The 20,583-nt window shown below is 39.1% G+C and overlaps 1 protein-coding gene across 1 annotated transcript in view; it reads right to left on the reverse strand.

Annotated features, from left to right (window-relative positions):
• LOC137912617 (NT-3 growth factor receptor-like) overlaps nt 1–20,583 on the reverse strand; it is a 111,163-nt gene that overhangs the window by 79,791 nt on the left and 10,789 nt on the right. The window contains exons 2-3 of the mRNA XM_068756755.1: nt 8,544–8,618; nt 6,841–6,912 (exon numbers count right to left, since the gene is read on the reverse strand). Of these exons, the coding sequence (XP_068612856.1) occupies nt 6,841–6,912; nt 8,544–8,618 (147 nt within the window). The remainder of the gene's footprint in view (nt 1–6,840; nt 6,913–8,543; nt 8,619–20,583) is intronic.

Below are 20,583 nucleotides of genomic sequence, written 5' to 3' on the forward strand. Positions count from 1 at the left end.
CATCGAAAGGACCCAATTTGAACCAAAGATCTTCATGGTGTGAGGCAACAGTGCTACCCACTGTGCCACCGTGCGCTGCAGAAATACATGTGTAAGTCCTAAATCCTCACCGCTGTAGTAGAATATTATGTGCACTGACAGAAGCTGTGAAGTATTTCAATTGGGATGGGTGAACCAATCAAAACAGTTGCAGAAAATTGCATGGCCCCATTTCCTTTCACAGAAGCATTGCAGTGAGGACATGTGTGGCAGGCAACAACGGTAGCCACTCTGCCACCATGCTGCCCCTCAACATGCGCCACCGCAGTTTAAAGGAATACATTAAATATGACACGTTTGCAGTATTCCATGCTTTGGGAGAAACTGCTGTATCGCTGACTATGTAGATTACTGCTTGTATGGCAACAGTCAGAATTTTCAGACATTTCTGTTTTAGTCGTACATTAAAACTGAGAGGAAAATCTGAAGTTTGTTTAATGACACTGATTGTATAATTTAGCTTGCCAGAAATTCATCCCAGTCTTTTTTTCTTTTTTTAATCCAACCACTGATTAAATAAATTGAATTCTCTGACTCGGACAGATGCATGCCACTTAAAAAAGGATAATGAAAGAGAAATTAAGAAAATGAAATAAAAAAGTTTGATGTAGACCATGATAATGACAGCAGAATGTGAGTGTGCGCAGCAGAATACACATGTGTGATATTTAGTGATTACCAAAGGGTACACTGAGTCTTAAGATATGATTGTTAACATCACTTCAGTTGTTTAGACATCTGGAGAGAGGAAGGGAATCCGTGCTTCTGAAAATCATAATTCAATCAAGCTGTTTAATCTCTATGGCTAGGATCTGAGGCTGCAAAATGTCTGACTAACTGTGAAGATCAATAGCCATCAGGAATAAAGCCATTTCAGGTGGAGGTGCAATAATCCATAACATGCAGACTATTAATTACCAATTGTGGTTAAACAAACAACAAACTAACACTTTGAAACCATATGTGACAGTTTTATTCCATATTAGAAACATAACACAAACTGGAGTTGAATGATGAGGAGAAAATGTAATCACATCTCTGCTTTTCTGACCAATATTACAGTTGTTATTGAACCTGTGATTACCAGCAACACATTCAGAGACAGTATTAATGTGTCTACTTTGTACCATATTGATGACATTCTCCTCTAACCAGTCCACAGCAATAATGAAAAACTCCTATGGTTCCCTGCATTGTAACTGCTTAAGCCTGATGTTCCCTTAAGCCTTAAGGGAACATCACCCCTCGGCTTTCATTTTTTGGAAACTCACACAACGCAAAAAAAAATCCTGGTCATGTTGGTTGATTTTAACCCAACACCTTCTTGTTGCAAAGTCGCAGCATATGAATATTGTTGCTCCTTCTATTTTTAATTATTTTATTTTTCACCTTGAAGAAAGAAACTCAAGGATGGAAACTCACAACTTTTTTCTGACCAAACATCTTATCATACACAAATGGGGGGAAATTTCCTTTTTCACATTATCGAACCCAATCACCTGTATCTGCCTCTATCGATGGGACATCAGTCCACTGCTGCACTGCCATGGCACCAAACAGCATATATGTACAGTGTGAGGCCAGGCCAGGCTGTGGAGTCACAGTGCTGATACCCTCCCTTGTGGAACAGTAAATACCAATCTGGGCAGCAGAAATCCTCATCCTTTTGTCCAAACACATTTGAGGGTGCCTTGTCAGTGTCATCTGATTGGCAGTGCCTGTGGTGAAGGGCTTTGCACTGTGTACACTGAATGCCAGGCTTCTCCCAGCCAACTGTCTGTCAGTGCACAGGTTGCAGAGTCAGTGTTGTGTGAGGTTGGAAGAAGGCAGAATGAAGAGGAGGGGAGGTTGGCCACAACAAAAGAATTGGCCTGCAGGATTTAGTTGCATCAGACAAGAGCTGCTGCTGCTGCTGCTTCAGCTTTTACTGTCAGGCTCACAAGCACACAGTTAACAGTGTGAGAGTGGAGCATGATGACATTGGATGTTCGACCCCTGCACCGCAACTTGAAAGCACTCATCCTATCCAAGAGCAGACAAGCTTCTGCAAACTGCTTAAGACCAATCATTCACTCAGATGAAAGTAACTTATTTTTAGCTGCTCTGTCGGCTGAGGAGAATTTTCTCTTGCCTGTATCATTTCCCCCCCCCCCCCCCTGTTTGTTGTTCAACACTCAAGAGACTAAATGCGACATCAAGAACGCAAAGGCAGCAAGGTGAGGATGCATGAACTGTCAGTGGGAGGTTTGAACTTGAGGCGGTAGGAGAAAACTCTGTTGCAGATGGTACTGATCCAGTGGTGCTGGTTGGCATGCCTTGAGACTAAATGTCCTGTACTTCAGATTAACTGAAGCCATTATTTGCCTCGCTGTGACCCACTACCACCCAGCATCATCTGAGGACCAGCACAGTCCTGTCAAAAAGTATTAAGCTGCCCTAGAGTCCTGTGATTATGATTGTAAAGATCACCCACAATGCCTGGTTTCTCTTTGCCTGCCTTGGTGTTTTCTTTCCTAATTGCTTTCTCCCTCCTGCATCATTTCCTACCTGCAGCCTTTGATAAACAGTTTCTATATTTGGATCTGTATCTCTGCATGCCAGGGTTATTTGAAAGCGACAAGAAAGGTGAACAGTAAAGTTATTATCAAACCTCATTCAGCTTCAGCATCAGCCATCACACAGTTCGAGTCACTGTGTTTAGGGAGGAATGCTGCTGCAGAAACCAACTCTACCATTTTATACCTTTGTATGAGAGGTTTTAAGCATTTTATTTCACATCCCGTTCTTGTTTTCGGAAGTGTAAAGTGAGAGCTTTGTCTGCTAACTGCGAATAGATTCAATCACATTTCCTTTTGCGGATTCGTTTATCATTTTGCCCCGGCATTTTCAGAATTCCTGCTTTACAGATTTCCCTGTAACTAATTCTGTACTGCTCAAAAATCAGATTTTCCTGTACAAAAATATGGAAAAACCGCATTAGTTGACAGGTATGGCATATGCACTGAACCCTTTCCCCAACCATAAGGCACAGGGGAGCAACCCGTTCACATATACCGGGGTAAACTAATTCATAAGCAGAGAGCTTGAGCTTGGGAGTTACGAGTAAGCCCATCCCACCTTCCACATCTCGCCCAGTGCAACTCCAGCAAAATAGAGGGTCCAGCCCCCCATCAAGACAGCTCAGGCTACACTAAATCTATTCAGAACTTCTTAACCTCCCACACAAGCTTGGGCTCCTTGGCTCCTTACCCACCAGAGAGGTAACATGCCATGTCCCTGTTGTAAGCTGCTACAACTGCGGATTGGACCGCCATGGTGCCTGCCTTTCACTGCTGTGGGTGGTGGACTCATGGGAGGATAGACCCATGCCATGAACCCGTTTTGGGCTGAGCCCAACCGGACCTCATGGGTGAAGGCCCAGTCACCAGGCGCTCGCTAGCAGGCCCCGTCCCTGGTATCCTTTCGAGTACCAAGAGTACTTGTCATCATGGATCTCAACATTTTAATGTTTATTTAAAAAAATTAAACATTTTGCAATGCAATTAACAAGTGCCTCTTAAATAACAGTCGTGATCTCGTGTAAATGCATTTTTTTAAAGAAGCTGCACTATCCCAGCTTGCACAGAGGCCTCGTTCTCTAAACAATTAAAACCACTATAGACCTAAAGCATGGACTGACTCACTAAGGGTTTGGCATAAATAAGTGTTTCACTTCCGCCAATACCTTTTCAGTCATTGTTATGTTGTTGATTTTTTCTTTTTTTTTAAATTCCTTGTTCTCATTTAAGATACTGACTGAAATAAAATTACTACTACTACTACTACTACTACTCCATTCACAATTAGTAATTGATCAAGTGGTCGGCTCAAAGTAGATAGTTGATCGTTGAGCAGCAGGCTGTTTCTCCCTGAAGACCTTCCAGCCATGGGAGATTTCATTCCCCATGGCATACTATTATCAGTCTTTGTTTCCAGTGACTATCTGCATGCACACCCAAGCAAGCATTCAAGCATGATGACCGAAGGTAAACCTGCGTTCAGTTTACATATATAAATGTACTGATTCAATGTGAATTGCTTATTTGCTCTCAAACCTCCATGTCTGAGAAATTATCCTTCATAAAGACACTGAAATTAAATTAATTAAATTGTGCCCATGATATGTTCCTTTTTGTTCTTTCATATTTTAATGAAAAATTATCTTCATACTATACTGTAAACATATTTTTTTCCCCAGCAAAAAACAAACAAAAACAACAACTATCCAGTTTGTATTATTAAACAACAGCATTATTTCTCTACTGAATAAACGCAACTAGCACAACTACTACAGTTTCCCTCACTGAGGAGTGAATTCAAGTACTGCATTGTGGGTGGTGAGTTTTATAAAAAATGAGGGGGTGGCATGCCACAAAATCTCATTAGAGGGAGATCCTAAAGCACCCTTTGCCTCCCCATAACATGGCTTTTGCCTCATCAGAGCAGTAGATCAGCCTGTGAGAGGAAATCAGATCCACACAATCCTTATTCCAAGCAATACCAACCTCCGATTTGCACACACTTACAAAGCAGGACCAACAAGACTATACAGAGCTCAGCGGGCAAGAACCAAATGATTTCAAGGAAGGCGCTGTCAGTTCAAGGGTGAGTGTGTTTATGCAGAGTAACAAAAAATATTGGTATTCTCCGCCTTGAAATAAAAAGGCATTTATTCAACTTAATAAATTACATGAAGGAGAAATAGCCGATCACGGAAATGAATACTGCTGGTTTTCAAAGTATATAGCCTGAGTGTAGGAGGAAGCTTTCCGCAATAAACAACCATTCTGTTCCTTTTAATAAATGGTTGCAATTTTTATTTCATATATACTTACAATTTCTCCGGAATGCTTTGATACAGGTAAATTAGCTTGTACTTTCTGTAAGGCTATAGGTAAAAAAAAAAAAAGACAACTTTTCGTGGAAACATAAGAGTTCGTCTTTCTGCTCATATCAGAGAAGCACCATGTTAATCGTTATTATATTAAATGGAAGTTCAGCCGTTTCCTCTACCAATGACTGAACAAGATGTCCCAGTTCAACACTGGGCCCTTTTTGCTTTCTCTGAGTTTGAATGTGTGCTACAACATAGTGTAAAGATCAAATATGTCACTGAACTCTATATCAAGTTTAAGCATTCATCTCCACTTAGGAGATCACGGCTCCATTTTTGTTTGGCTATTGATGCACCATATGGACCACAAAGACTGCAGGTGTCATCTGGATAATCCAAGAAACCGTACACAACAATACTTCTTGCAAAAATCTGAAACCAGATTTGTGGTATCGCTGTTCATTTACCTGACAAAGATTCAGAGTGTTGAAACATTTAAAAACCAATCCCCCGATTTATCTGACACTATTGTCAGATAAACTGTAAAAAAAAAAAAAAAAAAATCAGAACATTTTATGGGCATCCCCACTTTGAACATGGCTACTATATTTTGATTCTAGGGGCAATACATATAACATGTGGGAGTCTGTCGTGTTGATTTTTGAAAAAAATGTATTCACCAACACCCAGCTTATCACGCATGCTGCAATGCTTCAGTTGTTATCACACAAATGTCACACAACCGGATGGAAACAAGCGAAGTAACTAAAAAAAGAATGTGTGGATTTAAAATTTAAACAATATTGCTGAGGTAAACAAAATAATCAGACTTTAAAACAAAGATGGCAAGCAAGCCAGGTGACCCATTTTTGAAAGTGACATTTCGCAATCAAAAAAATCTTTTTTTTACCATCTAGGTGGGAAGGTTCGAGATGCTGACCTTTAATTTGACACAAGCAGGGACAAGCACATCACACGTAACACACTGGACTGAGAGGTGGTGAAAATAAGTATTGGTGCCTTTGTGGACTTCATTTCTACCTGACACTTTGTGTGCAAGATAAAGGTAGGTGAGCTGAAGGTCATACATACAGATCCGTACCACACAGGCCTTTTTTTCTCATTAGGGAATCGAGGAAGAGGAAAGAAGGCCACAATAAATCTTTCAGCCTTGAGTTAGCAATTCCATCTGAAGATGGAAATCCAAAGCGAAAAATGAAGTGAAGAGATTTAAATAACTTTAATTAAAAGTTGATTAGCTTGATTACCATCACAAATTCATCACTTGAAGAATTCACCACACGTGCATCTAAGTGTGTGCCCTGTGATTACCAAAACTCAGCTCATAACTCAACACAAATTTGATAATTAGACTGACTTTTCTGCTTCACTACCAGGGCAAGATTAAGTTCTCAAATACTGTGTACTCTAACATTATATCTAATAAATATATTCATTCATTCATTCATACTTTGTTTTTTCTGAAAGACAAACACACACACACACATGCATGCATACAGAGTGTAGCACAGACATTCATGTCTAACAACAGTAACACATAGAAGTAAAAGAGAAGCCAATCTGCTTCCCGGAAATTGCAAATATGGCAATGTATTCAGGTAAAAAAGACAGTGACTAAGTTCTTCAACCGTGTTTACGCCTGGAAAATTGTCCTTTTGGCAATTGCAGACTAACTGCTTCTTTTGGAATGTTGCTCTGCCGAAGCACAAATAGCCAGGGCAGATAGGAATCCAATTACCCATGGCAAATAATGGATGTCTCAGTCAAGATACGCAGCCACAAATTTCCCAAAGCCAGTCGCCATCAACTGCATCACCATGTTGGAAGTCACTAATTCATCTTTAATCACATACGACAAGCATTGCATATAAATATATACACATTTTTAGGATTTAATATTTACTCACATGTAGCGTAGGTGTGGGTTCTGAGCGAATGCACGAGGCTGGATCGCCTTCAGGTTGCAATTCATGATAGTTCTGAAATGATAAAATACAAATATAACTGAATAGCCCTCCAAACAAATATCTTTCTTTTTCTCCTAACCTGGGCATGTTAACATGCTCCTCGCCTCTTTGCAGATAAACCAGTTTTAACGGCTCGCAATGCTGGTCGGATAATCAGGAAACCAATCAAGCATTGGTACTGAATTCTAATTTGTTAATCACAGGTGACAAAGAAGTCAATGACACATTCTTACTTTACAAGTTACCTTCTAAAAATCTGATCATGCATGTTTTTTTTTTTTCAGAATAAAGTGGCTTAGCCTGGAGGTGGGGATCCACGGCCTTTAGATGTGTCTGTCTTTGTATAATCTTTGTGTGAGCAGCATGGTAGCGCAGTGGGTACCACTGTCGCATCAAAACAAACACAGTCTTGGGTTCGATTCCGCCTAGTACTCTTATGTGAGGAGTGCGTCCGTTCTCCCTGTGTCAGCGCGTATTCTCTCCAGGGTCTCCGGCTTTTTTCGCCGACCAACAAAAGCATGCGACGTAGGTGAATTGATCGCTCCAAAATTGTCTGTAGGTGTGAGTGTGAATGGTCTTTTTATAATTTAATAAAGTTTTTAGTAACTAAGTATTTACTAAAGTGCAGTATTTACTCCTATTTGAGGAACGTTGAACAAAATCATCCAGCTACTTTCTTCAGTAGGAACCGGTGGACTTGGATACGAATGTTCAAGACAGGATGGGGAGGACAGACAATTCTGATTGGGCTAGATTTTTCCTTTTAGTTGTATTTTAATTAAAATCAGAGTTGTAGAGTGAAACAATAAACTTAGTGAATTAAGTAAGTTGGGTAATAAATTTACCGCACAGCACAGATGAGTTTCTTACCCTGTGTGATGCTGCCACTAGGCAGCAAGCACAACACAAGGTAAGAACATTCCCTGGGAAAGCCCACGGAGGAACCGGCATCCCCAGCCAAGCAAGACGGACAGCAGGAGACAGACGGCAGTAATGAGAAAAATGCTAATTTAGTGCTGGAGATATTGCACTTGGCCTTCTTGATGAAGGATCAAGAGGATCACAGGAGGGACCAGTTCTGACTTCGGAGGGCAAAGGAGAATACTATTTTCTGATGAGAAAGAGAGAAATGAAAAGGAAGAAAAGGCAGCAACTGAGGGAGGATTGTCAGGCTGAGAGACTGTAAAGGACGGGGCTTTATGGAGGAGGGTAGCAAAGAAGGGAGAAAAAGTCTAGCATTGGTTTAAAGAAAAACAAAAAAACAGTAGAACAACAGGGACTCCTAATTCAATTTTCCCTGCTGATTTTTAGCATTATTTGATCAGTGACTAAGGACGCAAAGGGGTTGTTAACACCAGCATGAGAATTGAAAGCTTGTTTAAACCTCATCTTCTGTTAGAATAAGAGGCCCAACCTGTATTCCTTCTGCTCTGCACAGACCTGAATAGATTATTATTTCTGAATCAGAATTGGGTAATATGTCAAAATAAGACAAGTATTATACATCTGCATCCAGCAGAGCAGAGATTATACTGACAATCTGATGCAAAATAAGGATTAACAGTCTACAACACAGTAGGACACTGAAGTGTCAGACACTTGTCTCCCACAGGTCCCCTCCAGATTATGGCATCAACACTTACAATCTCTGCAGTCCAGTGTAGAGCTCCATATCAACGTCTCTCAGCATCTGCAGTCCTGTCCAGTTCTCTATGTGTCTGTAAACAGAGAGAAACACAAAGCTAAATGAGAAGTGCCTCTTCATCTGAGGAAAAAGGCAAAACGTTCCAGGAGAAATGACAGATGAAAGCATTTTTTTTAGTCCCCAGCTGCAAAATAACTGTCTCTTGTCAAAGTTTTTAAATATAAATGCATTTATTTTGCAATTATTGGAACAGTTCTGACAGCGTGCTCTCTGCTGGTCTCTGATAGATGCCATAAAGCAGCATCTGAAGCTTAGTCTTGTTTGCGAGAGGGATCAACTAAATAGGTAGTCCGGATTACTTTATTTCTACTAAATAATGTCACTAGACTTTATTTTTACTTTACTTTTTTATATGGTGGTTAAAGTTAATAGTGCTCCAGGATTTACATTAACATTTTAAAATATTATTTATAAATGCTTTGCTTTCATGGGTTGGAAAAGTAATGGGTAAAACACAAAACGCCACACTCGTGTCAATTAAGCCAGGGAAATTAGATGTTGCAGACAAGACCGGCACTGCAGTTTTGTTCAGGAAAGACAGCACAATGATTAAACACTAAAAGAACCTTCACCCTGAATATCAGGTTTCAAATCAACGCTAGCACAACAAACTATGAGACACAGACGGCTAATTGAATGTTTGCCAATTTGAACCATATTTCACTGAGTTTTATGCTGAGCTTTTAGCCTGTGTTCATTACAACAGCAAGAAATAAGTGTCTAATCAAATGGTTGTGCTCCTGTAGCATTTGTTCACGTTTTTGTGCATCTGGTGTGCAATAATGATGCAGCATCTAAAAAATTATGTTCATGTGAGCAATGCACTCTGGGAAGCATCATCTGTTTCGGTAGAGATGAGACTAGCGTACAGGTCTGCAAAATGAGACCATCACTGATCAAACCCATCTGCATTAAGAATTACAATGGTAAATGATAAATTAAACGGTCCTGAAAGCACAACACAGCACTGCCCACATTTACACATTCACACACTTTTGGGAGAGGCAGCCTTAATTGTTGGCTATTGGTTTTCCAATAATACTAAGACTGGCGGCTGGGACCAGTTAAAATTGATATTATTTGGTGTTTGTCCAAGAAATAATTTAGGTCATTTGTTTTCCTTGCAGAATAGTCATAATTTGGATTCAACTGTGAGCTCTGGAAATTGAGTTAGGATTTGCCAACTAGGTTGGGATATTAAAACTCAGCCCAAACTAAAACTAATTTCTATTGTGTGACACATTGATTGATGATATAGGCTGGTTTGATTTACTTCCAACCAGATTGTACCAGTCACCTCCACCTGGTGACCTCCCCCATAATTATCTTCTCCAAATGCAGTATTTGAGCATTGTTTGCTGGAAGCATCAGTTTAATCTGCTAGGCTTGAAGAAAAAGGAAACGGAGGAAAAAAAATTGTCTGGAAGCAAGGCCGTCGTCGTAAATCATATAATTCTCTGTAAATAACGTAAACCCGGAAGCCTAAATATAAACTGTGGTAGGTACTCAACGTTGGTCTGAGAGCTGCTGTATAAACCATAGCATCCTAACTTCTGCTACGTTAACACCTGCTGAAGAAGCTAAAGCACAATCGCGCGTAAAAACATGCAAGAGTTTGTTTTCCATGAAAACCATATTTCAATGGTTAGACAAATGGAAACAAATAGCAAGCTTTTTTTTAATGTGTTTTCGAGGTACGCATCAGTTTTGCAGCCATGCCAACACTGAATGAGTCGTTGTATCATTAGCTTTCTGTCATCGTTGACAAAGGACTAACAGGTCTGGACAACAGGTATATCATTTAAGCATTATTGTACACCATAATATGAAAATGATCCAATATTGCATAATACAAAAAAAAAAAAATCATAATATATCCAGGCAAAACATTTATTTATTCATTATTTATGATATAATTGAGCACAATCCCAAACAGTAGAGAGGAACGAGAAAGGACCTTTGTATGGAACCTCGGCTTGTCCACAGAACATTGAATGTGCATGTGGATTAGACTGCTGTGAGAAGAACGATTGTTATGAATAACAAAGATGCTATGATAATACAGGGACAATTAAATCTATATCCCGTTATTCCTGGCTCTTTCCAGCACGCACAAATGGAAATGCTACAGAAAATATAAATCTACATAATTTGAAAAGTAATGAGATGCTAACATTTTATATTTCAGGAAGACTGATGAGTCAGACACTACAACAATCTTTAAAATGGCGCTTTGTCAAAATTAATACCACAGGAAAGAAAGGACATTCAAACAAAGGAAGACGGGGGACATGAGGTCCGTTTTCTTGACAACATGATTAGAATGAAAGTCGGGCTCTCTTCTTTCCCTCCTCTCGTCTGTCTTTAAATTATTTGTTCTCTGTTCAGCATTTCATGACAAGCACTTTCTAAATAAATTTACCCTGACATGACTTTGATTAATAACTGGGAAGCACAGAGGAAACGAGCATGATGCTATCAGAACAAATTGTTCAGTAAGATCTATTAGCCTTTTCTCTAACATGCAAGACTATGAAATTAGAACCACGTTCCATCTGCTTAAGATAATGGTCTCCAACAAAGTACAATCTGAACTGGGTGGCAGGGTGGTCTGGCGCTTGAGGAGAACACCCTGGAACCAAACAGTAACAGATTCGATCCCAGCAACAGCCATCTGTTGTGTTGCGAGGCCCTGGGCTCCACACTCAAACCCGACGTGTTATCATGTTCTGGGCCTCAGTGAACATCCTGCTTCTCATTTCATAATAGGTGAAAACAAAAAATGACAATGTTGGCAGGATTTAAAGCATGAGTAGGATTTTAAAAAATTCCAGATCTCCGGAAATATTTTATTTTTTACCAATGACAAAATTACTGAGTTAGCATGGAACAAATCTTAGCAGAAATCAAAGTGCTAATTGAGAAGTTAAAATATAGAGGCAACATAATTTAAGTTTAACAACATTGTAGATTACAACATAATGCAAATCATGCACAATTTTTCTTTTTTACCACAAAGTATCAAAAATGTGTTCAAGATGAGGGACAGTATTTATGACTTGAGAAGAGAACTGATCTGTGAAGATCAATTACTTTACGGATAAATGATGGCGTCTGATTGTCCTGTGAATTGCTGGTTACTCTTATCAGATTGTTGTATTTTTGATTAATATAATGAACTTGAGGACTGAGAACAAGATAAATTGAAATTTAAGAATGTTCAAATTAAGTTAATACTTCAATTAACAGTAATGGGGAACCATAGTAATAGCCATAGTAGCATGAACACAGTCAGGTTCACAAGTAGAGCAACAACATTAAGCAGGATGACAATCTAGAAAATGAGCAAAATAAGATATGTCCACCATATCTGCCTTTGTTGCTCCATGTCATTTGCTTTTCCCCAGAGGTCATTTCATCATTATACAAACTTCTACCTAATGCAGCTAAATCTTCCTCCCTAAAGCCAAAACATGTGGCAAAAGGACATGAGAAGTAAGATGCAGCTGGGAAAGCACTGGGAGAGTGCAGACCTCCGCCGAGCCCCTCAGTCTCATATTGTGATTTACAACAAACATAATGACCCTACATTTATTTTATCTGTATTTTTGGATTCCCTAACCACAAAAACAAACCGTTTAGCAATTGGATTCACATTAATATCATTATTCATTTAGAAGTTATTCACAAAAAGCACACCTTCAGGATTGGTAGATTCTTCTGCATCTAGATCCAGAGCTTTTGAAGATACAACAAATCCATCTGTCCACTACTAATTCCACAGCGTCTTGGTAAAAGCCAGCAAAAACAGAACCTCCTTTGTGGAGTTTAATAAGAGAGATATTATTGAAAGTGTCCAAAAACATAATTGTTCTGTTGTGAAAGTTTCAACTGGATCTGTTTCCTCAGGTATTAAAGATAGAACTAGGGAATACGAGACAACACATAGAACAGGAGATCCTGAAACACTGACAACACAGAGAGAATATTCTGGCAGAGAACTGTCCAGAGAGTCAGGCGCTGATTCGGTGAGATGAGTGTAACAGGTGCGTCTCGTTCAGTTCAACAATGCCACCTCAGCTGTGCAGGGGCAGAAATCAACCTGCAGCAAACCATAGCATCACCATAGCAACCCTCACAAATGGGGTTTTAATGTTAAAATTTCATATTTATTTCCTGGATCAGATCTAGAAGATATTTTGCATGATAGTGCATATCGGACCCCTTTATGACTGTGATTTTTATCCACAATTCAATTGTGAGTGAATTTCAAGCATATTTTACTATATTTCTTTATAAAGCATCTATTATAAGTAAATGGGAAAATCTGGATAGCGACAGTATCCACATTCCGGATCCAATCGGGATGAAGGAAATAAAGAAAGAGTGGTTGCCTCCATCAAGGAGGCTATGTGATTTTTTTTTTATCTGCTAGCAGAACAACACAAAGATTTATGAAAGGGTTTGCACAAACCTTTCCCCAGATTAAGTCAGCCATACAATATCCCAGTGGTGATTACAATTTGGTGATAATCAGGATCTGGTTCCTGGAATTTTATAGAGCATCTTTAACATTGTGATGTTGGACAGTTTTCATCATATTTTATGACTTACAACGTTAGGACTATGCGACCACAATTGAGATTAACCTCTTCCACAAACCCTTCCAAATGCTACAGACTTGGCAAAGGTTTCCACTCTCTGAGTGGTTTTGCTTTGTCATCTAAGAACATATTTTAAGTTATATTTAGCGAGACACTTCGCAACTTTACTCCACATTGCTTGTGGTTGCAAATTCTGTTTGTAAATAAAAAGGTTTCCATGCAGGATAACAGGTTATTTACTTGATTTGTGGCTGCAACATGAAGATGTGTGCTGGGATGAACACAATAAGATTTTGTTGCTATGGTATCACTGAACCAAACCATCGTGTCAAATGCATGATAATACAAGAAGATGAGACACGAGGTCCCTAGTAGCACAACCACCAGATATCTGGTACTTCTCAGTAATCTCCTCTGATTCCACCAATTGTTTCCAATACTGCTGTCTGTCTGTGATTTACAACTTTGTTGGAAGGAACTACAAAGCCTGCACCGCAGCCTTAATGGGAAAATGTTTAATAAAATAGAATGTCCCTGGTGTGTTCCAGGGATATTGATCTACAATGTGCCTCCCTCCCCTGTTTTCACAGAGACAGAGAAGCACTCCTCTATAGCGCAAACACTTCAGAGGGGGTAACACAGTGGTGAAGTGGCACTTCTCTAGATTAAAACAAATACCCAACATCAATCAGATAAACTGTTTGTCTTTGCATTTTTTGTGTGCAAATGCATGCGAGCAGCATTAAAGACGGGGGTCGGGAGACAAATTAAAGGGACACGGAGGAAGTCAAGATGATGAAGATCAGAACGTCTGTTCTCTGAACGTCTACTGTAACTTGTCGGCTGGAGTAAGACAGCCTCTGAACCAATCATGAGGGACATTTAGCATTCAAAGCGTATAAGTGGGAATCGAGTATTGTTGAGTATGATTGCTCCATTTTTGCTCAGTGAGGTATCCCACAAAACCCTTTCCTTCATGCAAATGTAATCACACACTGACAGATGTCGGCTTCTCGTTGTTAATGTATAAGCCTATGAAAATATCTGCCTTCCTTCTTTTGGTCAGGATCTGACATATTTTATACTCTACATTAGGTGTGAGAATTGATAAGATTCATACGATTCCATTTCAGATTCCGTGGAACGGTCCAGTTAGTTGCAAAAATGGCAAACGATTCCAAGGAAATGAAAGACTGGGAACGGCTACTCAACAAGAAGCTGTTTTCGATTCCCATCCCTACTCTACGTCATGTCACTGTCAATTTTTACCAAAGGAAGTGACAATGAAGTGTTTTCCAAGTGAACACTACAGCAGGCGCTGTACAGGGCATTTAAAGTGACAGGAATTTATTACTCACTTTCCTCTCTAATTTCATTCCCATGTCGGTCACAAGATACAAAATGAGCATGCATGCTCAGTGAGTCTGCTAAAGTCTAAAATTAAAAAAACATGATTCTGATTTCACATTGGCAGACAGAACATCATAAAACAAATGGACCCACTTCACTCCTCCGCTGCACTCTCACTGGGAAAATATGAAAACCGAGCAAATTGTGCCAATTTGTCTCAATTACATTTACAGCAGAGACAGTGATCTGGAGAATATGATATCGACATAAAAGTGACAGACCAAATTGACCAAATTATAGCTTTATTAAAAACGATTCCCCTGCATGGAAACAATGGATTCAGCACTGAGGACACAGCCCAATTTTTCGAGCAACTGCAACTGAAAAATCCATGGGGATAGACAAATAGTGGGACAGAGAGAAAATAGTGAAACACTTAAGGACACAGAAGATGAAAAGAAAATAACACGAATGAGATTTATATTGATTGTTTTAGCTGCCAGAGTTTTCCTGATCCTCTTGGGGAGGGATGGCCCTGATTATGGGCTGATCAGCCAAACAGTTATTTCTACTAAACGTTTGTCTCAGTGGACCTGGCCATTACTCAAGGTACAACATATAATCTTTACAAAACAACAACACACACACACACACACTGTGTGGCTTGTTACTGCATTTTGATCATAGTATGGAATAAATTATGCTGAACAATACATTTTTCTATTTCATTAGTAATGATTATCTGATCCCAATGAATTATGGCATTGTTATATTTTCCACCACTCCAGAGTACAATCTTATATTGAAGCCTATTCTGTGATTATACTGACTAAGTTGTTTTCTTAAGGTTACACAGCTGTTGAGTCCCAATCCCTTGGGTTCTCTTTGCATTACTGTACTGTGTGTAGAAATTATTTAACTTTCACTATTAAACACAGCCATGAGTTGTACTGTTGATTTTAGATTATTTGTTTTAACTAACCATTTAGTTTATCCTATGAAGGCTCTTACCTATTTCCTTAGTTAAATCCAGACTTCCATATCCATTAAGAAAGGTGTTTGGCTCGCTGTTAATGTGTGCACTCTTCCACACTACACAGTGTGTGTCTTGTGCATATGGGGAATTTGCAAGAATGAAGTAAATGCAACACACTATGATGCATTTACATGACTGATTAGAGAAGTACTTAACTGAAGGTGATCTTCACCAACTTCTCGAGCTGCTAACCAGCTTGGCATGAAGTAAATCTAATCTAGTGTAGTGTCGTGTGTACAGAGTGTTTTTATTCTTTCTTGCTGCAAACAGATTCCCTGCCACACCAAACATTGTATAGGGTGTTACAGCAACTGAATATCATAAAGTTGTCAGACATTAAAATAAAACATTCTGGTACAGATGCTAAAATGCTCTGTCGAGCTGAGAGGAATCAACACAATTTGGGTAGCAATTATTGTTTTGTCACAGACGACTCCTTGCATGCATTCTTTGAGGCAATGCTGCGGTTAAATATTTGGATGAAGCTTTGTATTTCTCACATTGGAGTGCGTTCCTCAGCTGTGGAGCTCTTTAGTCAAATAAAAATAGTCTGAGCTATTCAAGGATTGTCTGTTTCCGCTGTGAACAAGGAGAATCATAAACGAGGCGATCAACTGCGCATCACTTTTTATGTTAACATCTGGTAGACAGAGAATGAAATTGAAAAAAGACAACATTAATAGCTAAAGAAAATAGTGTAAAAAACACAAAACGAAAAATAATGATTCCTGAGCATGGATACGATGGCTTCACTCGGCTCAAGTTTCTTGCTGATAAGAAACCATATAGCAAGATGATTTTTCCATTCACAGCCACAACCAACCATAATATCCATAAGGCGTTCTGCTGCTGTCAGCAGTTATACCTCTAGTGCTCTTGAGTGTCCATTGTCCTGCTAACCATTAGATGTTCAAGTGACCATATAGCACTGGATTTCTGCCAGAATGTTCATATTATATGCAAACATGGGTGGCCTTAAGCCAGAGACATAAAGTGTACTTTATCTGGAGAAACATATAATTACATGCTTTCTTGTTCCTGCTTCCCATCTTCACCACATGCTGTACTAGAGTCCATGAAGTGAGGAAAACGAGAACGGGTGAGGAGCGAAAAGGACAGGACAAAGTGGGATAGATTACAGTAAAAGGTGAGATAGGATATAACAGAATATCATAAGATTAATAGGATATTACTTCTTGTTTTACTACTTTGTATTGTAGAATTACAGGATATAGGATGGAGTAGGATAGGATAGGTTTGGACAGGATAAGAGCAGGCTTAATTTTTAGTCCCAGACCGCTTTTAGTTAGGAGCACCGTCCATTATCTAGGAAATATTCATTTCAGATCATTATAAATTTTAAATTATTAAACCTAATCTCTGAAAGACATAAACTGACCTCGCTTTTCTCTGCAGACAAAGCCCAGACCAAGCGCTTGGTATAAATATGGTTCGTGTTTCATTTAATCATAGACTCAAACCAGATGAATGTGATTTTAGGACACATTTACGTGCATGTATCTGACTTAAATTAACCGGTAATGATACAGCAAGAGACAAAATCACCATCAAAGAATTTAGTCTTGAACAGAAATGAGCTATACATGGAGTGCAATCATACACAATACAATTACATTAAATTATTTATTCCACAATGATGTGACATTTACTCTGCACTTGACCCATCCTGGCAATGCGACGTTGTCACCACGAGAGAGAGAGTTAACAGGTGAAGATAATGAAAGATTTTGAGAAGAGACATATTGTGCAGTGAGCTGCATTTAAGTAGGTTTGATTACAGATTATGATGCCATCTGTTTTGAACGATGTTCTTACTGTACATGAGAGGCAGCATATTTGAAATATGATGTGTGCACCTCCTGCTGGTACAGGAAAAGACTCATGCCTGGGGGCCGGTTGTCTACAGTGGGGCAAGTCAAAGCCTGGCAGAAACCACAGTGCTCATTTTACAGCATAAGGAGAGGATTAAAGATTCTGCGCATGTCCATCACAGAACTAGCCACGTCCAATTTTGGGATATGATAAATCTGCAGCTGGGGGTATCTCTTCTGGAGAATTCAATTAGGTAAAAAGAGTGGAGGTTCACAGTGATATAAGAGAGCTGATCATATAGCTCCTCAGCCCTTCTCAGCCCTTCCAGTAATGAACCCCCCCCCCCCCCCCACTGTGACTAGATTGATTTGACGAGCTGAGCTCAGAGTTCACCCTCTTTTTAGAATCGCTCTCAAAAGGTCTGGCATCATAGTGATGGGGAGATGCTTGAAATACAAATGACGGTTTGGACCAAGGATCAAGCACGTATCGAGCCTTTATGGTGCAGATTCCCTTAAGGAACTTTGATCTTTTCAGAACCGGCAAATCTTTCCTTCAACTCAGCCGTGATCATTAATTCTGCTCTATAATTACTTCACAACTCGATTATCGTTTGGTGAGACCCGTATCTGATTTTTTGTCTGTGTGAATGGAATTTATTCATGAACACTAGACCATGTGAATTGCGTCTACGTATAGTTTTGGCTTAAGTTGCTCTATTAGAAAGTATACGTCTTGCAACTGGCTAGTACAGTATTGTATGCATATTATAGTGAATTTATTGTATATCAATTCTGCCATTGAGATTAGATCACAGTTTTAGAAGTGACTCTCAAGGATGTACCTAATTGTGCGGGTAAAAGTAGTGTAATTAGCATTATTAGGATCTGATAAGAATCTCTTTATGAGATTATGTGTCAAAGGCACAGCTATTATCACAATGATGAATTCAAAGAATCGCCTGGGTCAAATGTTCTTCAAAATATCTCCAACATTGATTTAGCTCTTCAGAGCAGAAATTAATGAACAGATATACCAAGATTTGAAATTTTTACTACTTATTTATCGCAACTGGTGATACTCAGGTCAATATACTCAACATGGTTAGACCCAGTCAATAATTTTTAGACCTAGATATGAGAGAAATCCACATCAATATACCGGTACTCAAGTCTGAAATGCAACCATTTTAGTATTTAAACCACAATCATTATCAACGATAAAAAGTAATATTCCTTATCCATGTGACTTCATCTAATGGAAAATGACTTGGTTTGGGTTGTGATACTGTAGCGAGCTCAAGCGATCACGGGGCCGGTCACTGTGTGTGTGTGAGGCGCAATGCATCATGGGAGTGACTGGGTTGTGCTTTACACACACACAGTGACCGGCCCCCGTGATCGCTACAATACACTTCACTGCACTCCATTGCAGCAGGTCCATCTCTATTGGCCATCTTTATTTACAAACTATAAAATTAAAGCATTACTCCTAGAAACTTTATTGTTGAGCACTAAAATTACATGTCCCAGTGAATCTGTAATGGCCCTTTTTGGGGGTCTTTCTGTTCAGTGCCCTCTTTTGCAGCTCTTCAAAAATTATTCATTCATATTTTTTCATTTATCAATTTAATTATCTCCTCCTCACTTTATCATAGAAAACGCATCACCAAACAGAATTGGACTACGTCACACATATCCGACTGGGAGGAGACATTAGCACCGTTGTAGCAAATGCTTTGAGATGAAATGGTCAAGCAGCAAACAGCAAAGTGATCACTAAATGTAAATGAATTGTTGTGATGACATTCTCAGCCAGGATCTTATGAGTTTATTAGAAGACAATTGTACCTCCTAGAACACATTTATATACAACAGGAATTACTTTATTGCTGGTTTATATATAAGTGCTTGAGGGGCTGAGTCCTCCCTGAAACCGATTACCGATCTCGGCTGCGTTCGCAGCACTGAGCACTGAATGGACGATATCCCAACCTGTAGGCCGACCGTAAGAGATGACACTAATGAGGGCGGTGTCATCTACAAACTTCAGGAGGCTGACAGACTGCAGGTGCAGCAGAGAGAAGAGCAGAGCGGAAAGTCATTAAATCCTGTAGTCCTCGGTTTTATGGGAACCGAGATAATGGAGGTCTTGAAGCCCAATTGGATGTCATGTCAGGTTTGTCTGTTCCACAGAGTGTCTGGTTGGAGAACAAAAACTGTGCCAAGTGTAAGAAAGTCTGCAGTGAAATGAAACTCCACCTGAGTGATAAACTGATAGAGCAGTTACATTTATGAACTGATTAAGAAAAAGATCCAAAATCCTAACATCTAATCTGAACTATGTATTCAATATTATCATATACATATTGATTTACCGTAATATAAATATTTTATTATTAAATATATTGGTTATTGTACATTCTGGAATATTATGACACACCTCGTGCATTCCTCTCCACACAAGAATAAAAGGTAATACAAATATAAATGTAAAGGTAGAAATGCTGACCTTTAAGTTGTCACACGAGAGGAAACCTGAAGATTGAAAGATTCTGGAAAAGTATAAAATTATAGTAATGTTATGTCTTTGCATGACAAAACCTTTTGCAGGTTTGTGACATGAGGTAAACCCATAGACAAATAATAGTCCTCAAATGAATCCAGTTCCACCTTCCTACACATGATTTAATCTATGCTGGCTAAAAACTTCAGGGGTGTCTTCCCATTTTATATTTTAACATACCACACATCACTTTCACCTCTGTATTCAGAACTGTAATTATTTTTTATTTATTACAGTCAAGCTCTGTCGCTTGTTAATGTTGTATTGTCATTGGAGTTTTTTTGTCATCATTTTAAGAGAAAATTTGGATGAGTACCAATAAAGAGTGGAAGAAAGAAGCATGAAGAGTTGATGTGAGCAGATTTGTGTGATTATTTTATTTAAATGAAGGTTTTGTAAGATCAGTTCAGAAGTAGGAGTACAGAACCATCACAGCAAAGCAACAACAGAGTACACACCTACACTACACAATAATTAGGATCCCAGTATACAAATGTAGAAGTACAACATAATTTGAAGAATACGAATAAGAATATGTGGAAAGCAGCAGAGCTCAATTTGAAAATACAAAATGCAGTCATGTGACAATA

Source organism: Brachionichthys hirsutus, unplaced genomic scaffold (genome assembly GCF_040956055.1).
Source record: "Brachionichthys hirsutus isolate HB-005 unplaced genomic scaffold, CSIRO-AGI_Bhir_v1 contig_202, whole genome shotgun sequence".
Lineage (NCBI taxonomy): Eukaryota > Metazoa > Chordata > Actinopteri > Lophiiformes > Brachionichthyidae > Brachionichthys > Brachionichthys hirsutus.